At 41.2% G+C, this 1,314-nt stretch overlaps 1 protein-coding gene across 1 annotated transcript in view; it reads right to left on the reverse strand.

The window, feature by feature from the left end:
* Positions 1 to 616: 616 nt before the first annotated feature.
* Positions 617 to 1,314, reverse strand: part of LOC134080418 (NACHT, LRR and PYD domains-containing protein 3-like) — a 31,034-nt gene continuing 30,336 nt past the window's right edge. Inside the window, exon 13 of the mRNA XM_062536852.1 lies at positions 617 to 829. Within this exon, the coding sequence (XP_062392836.1) occupies positions 799 to 829 (31 nt within the window). The 3' untranslated portion in view covers positions 617 to 798. The remainder of the gene's footprint in view (positions 830 to 1,314) is intronic.

Raw genomic sequence — 1,314 nt, forward strand, 5'->3', positions numbered from 1 at the left:
AGCTGGTGGCCTAACCAGCTACACCAGCAAAGACCAGCAATAGCTGGAAGAAAACCAGCAAAGACCAGCTAAAACCAGCTAAAACCAGCTACCAGCCTAAGCTGGTTTCTTGCTGGTTTTTCAGCAGGGATCTGCTGTTTTGATTGAGTAAAGATAAATCAAATAGCAATACCCAACTAGAGAAAGTAATTCCAGGGAATATCCAACTACATTTCCACTGAAATTACATGGAAAACAGAATGTACAAAAATGATGTTTGAAAATGCATCAAAATGAGGATATCCAGTAGCATTTTGGAACCAAGATCTTCAAATACATTTCAGCAGTAATACAGTTAAAGGATTATTACGTATTTATTATTTATATTATACATTTAACTGATTATTTTATGAATGAAATCAGTTAAACTCAAAATGATTTTCTGTTTTTGCCAGTGCCTTCGTTCTGTGGAGATCACACACACACACACACACACACACACACACACACACACACACACACACACACAGAGAAATGTAATATATTGTGTGTTGTGCTCGCCCCTCAGTTAGAGGCTGTATCCATCTATATTCCTCCAGACATTGTGCACAACAGACTCTGGTGTGTGTCTGTGTGTGTGTGTGTGTGTGTGTGTGTGTGTGTGTGTGTGTGTGTGTGTGTGTGTGTGTGTGTGTGTGTGTGTGTGTGTGTGTGTGTGTGTGTGTGTGTGTGTGTGTTGGATCACATCCTCATGTCATGAGTTCCTGCCCCACAGACCCCATCCAGACCCCATCCAGCTCAGGGTCGTGGCTCAACACTTCACTTGAACTTCACTGTTCCAAGATCAGTTCTGCAGGATAAAGGAGAGAAGAGGATCATCAATCGGTGTCCATGACAACCAAGAAACAGAATGACAGACAGACAGAAAGACAAATATGAAAGAAAGAAACGGATGACAAGAGGAAAAGGGGGAGAGGTGTGGGCTGAGGCAGAAGGACACAACCAAACACACACACACACACATATGAGGAGTAAAAGAACATTTCTGACACTTAACACATTTCAAACAACTTGGCTGCCAACTTCAGAGAGAGAGAGAGAGAGAGATAAAGGAAGTAAAATAGTGAGAAAGACAAAATTAAAGAAAGATGGAGCAGGCAAAAAGAGAGACAGAGAGAGAGAGAGAGGGTTGAAGCAAAGCAACAACATTTTAAACAACTTTACCCATTTCAGAGAGTGATAAAGAAAGTGAAGAAGACAGCAAGGAAAAAAGATGAAAAAGGAGAGAGAGGTGGATAAATGATGATACAGAGAGGGTGTGAGAAAGGAGAGAGA

This window comes from Sardina pilchardus, chromosome 1, assembly GCF_963854185.1.
Source record: "Sardina pilchardus chromosome 1, fSarPil1.1, whole genome shotgun sequence".
Lineage (NCBI taxonomy): Eukaryota > Metazoa > Chordata > Actinopteri > Clupeiformes > Clupeidae > Sardina > Sardina pilchardus.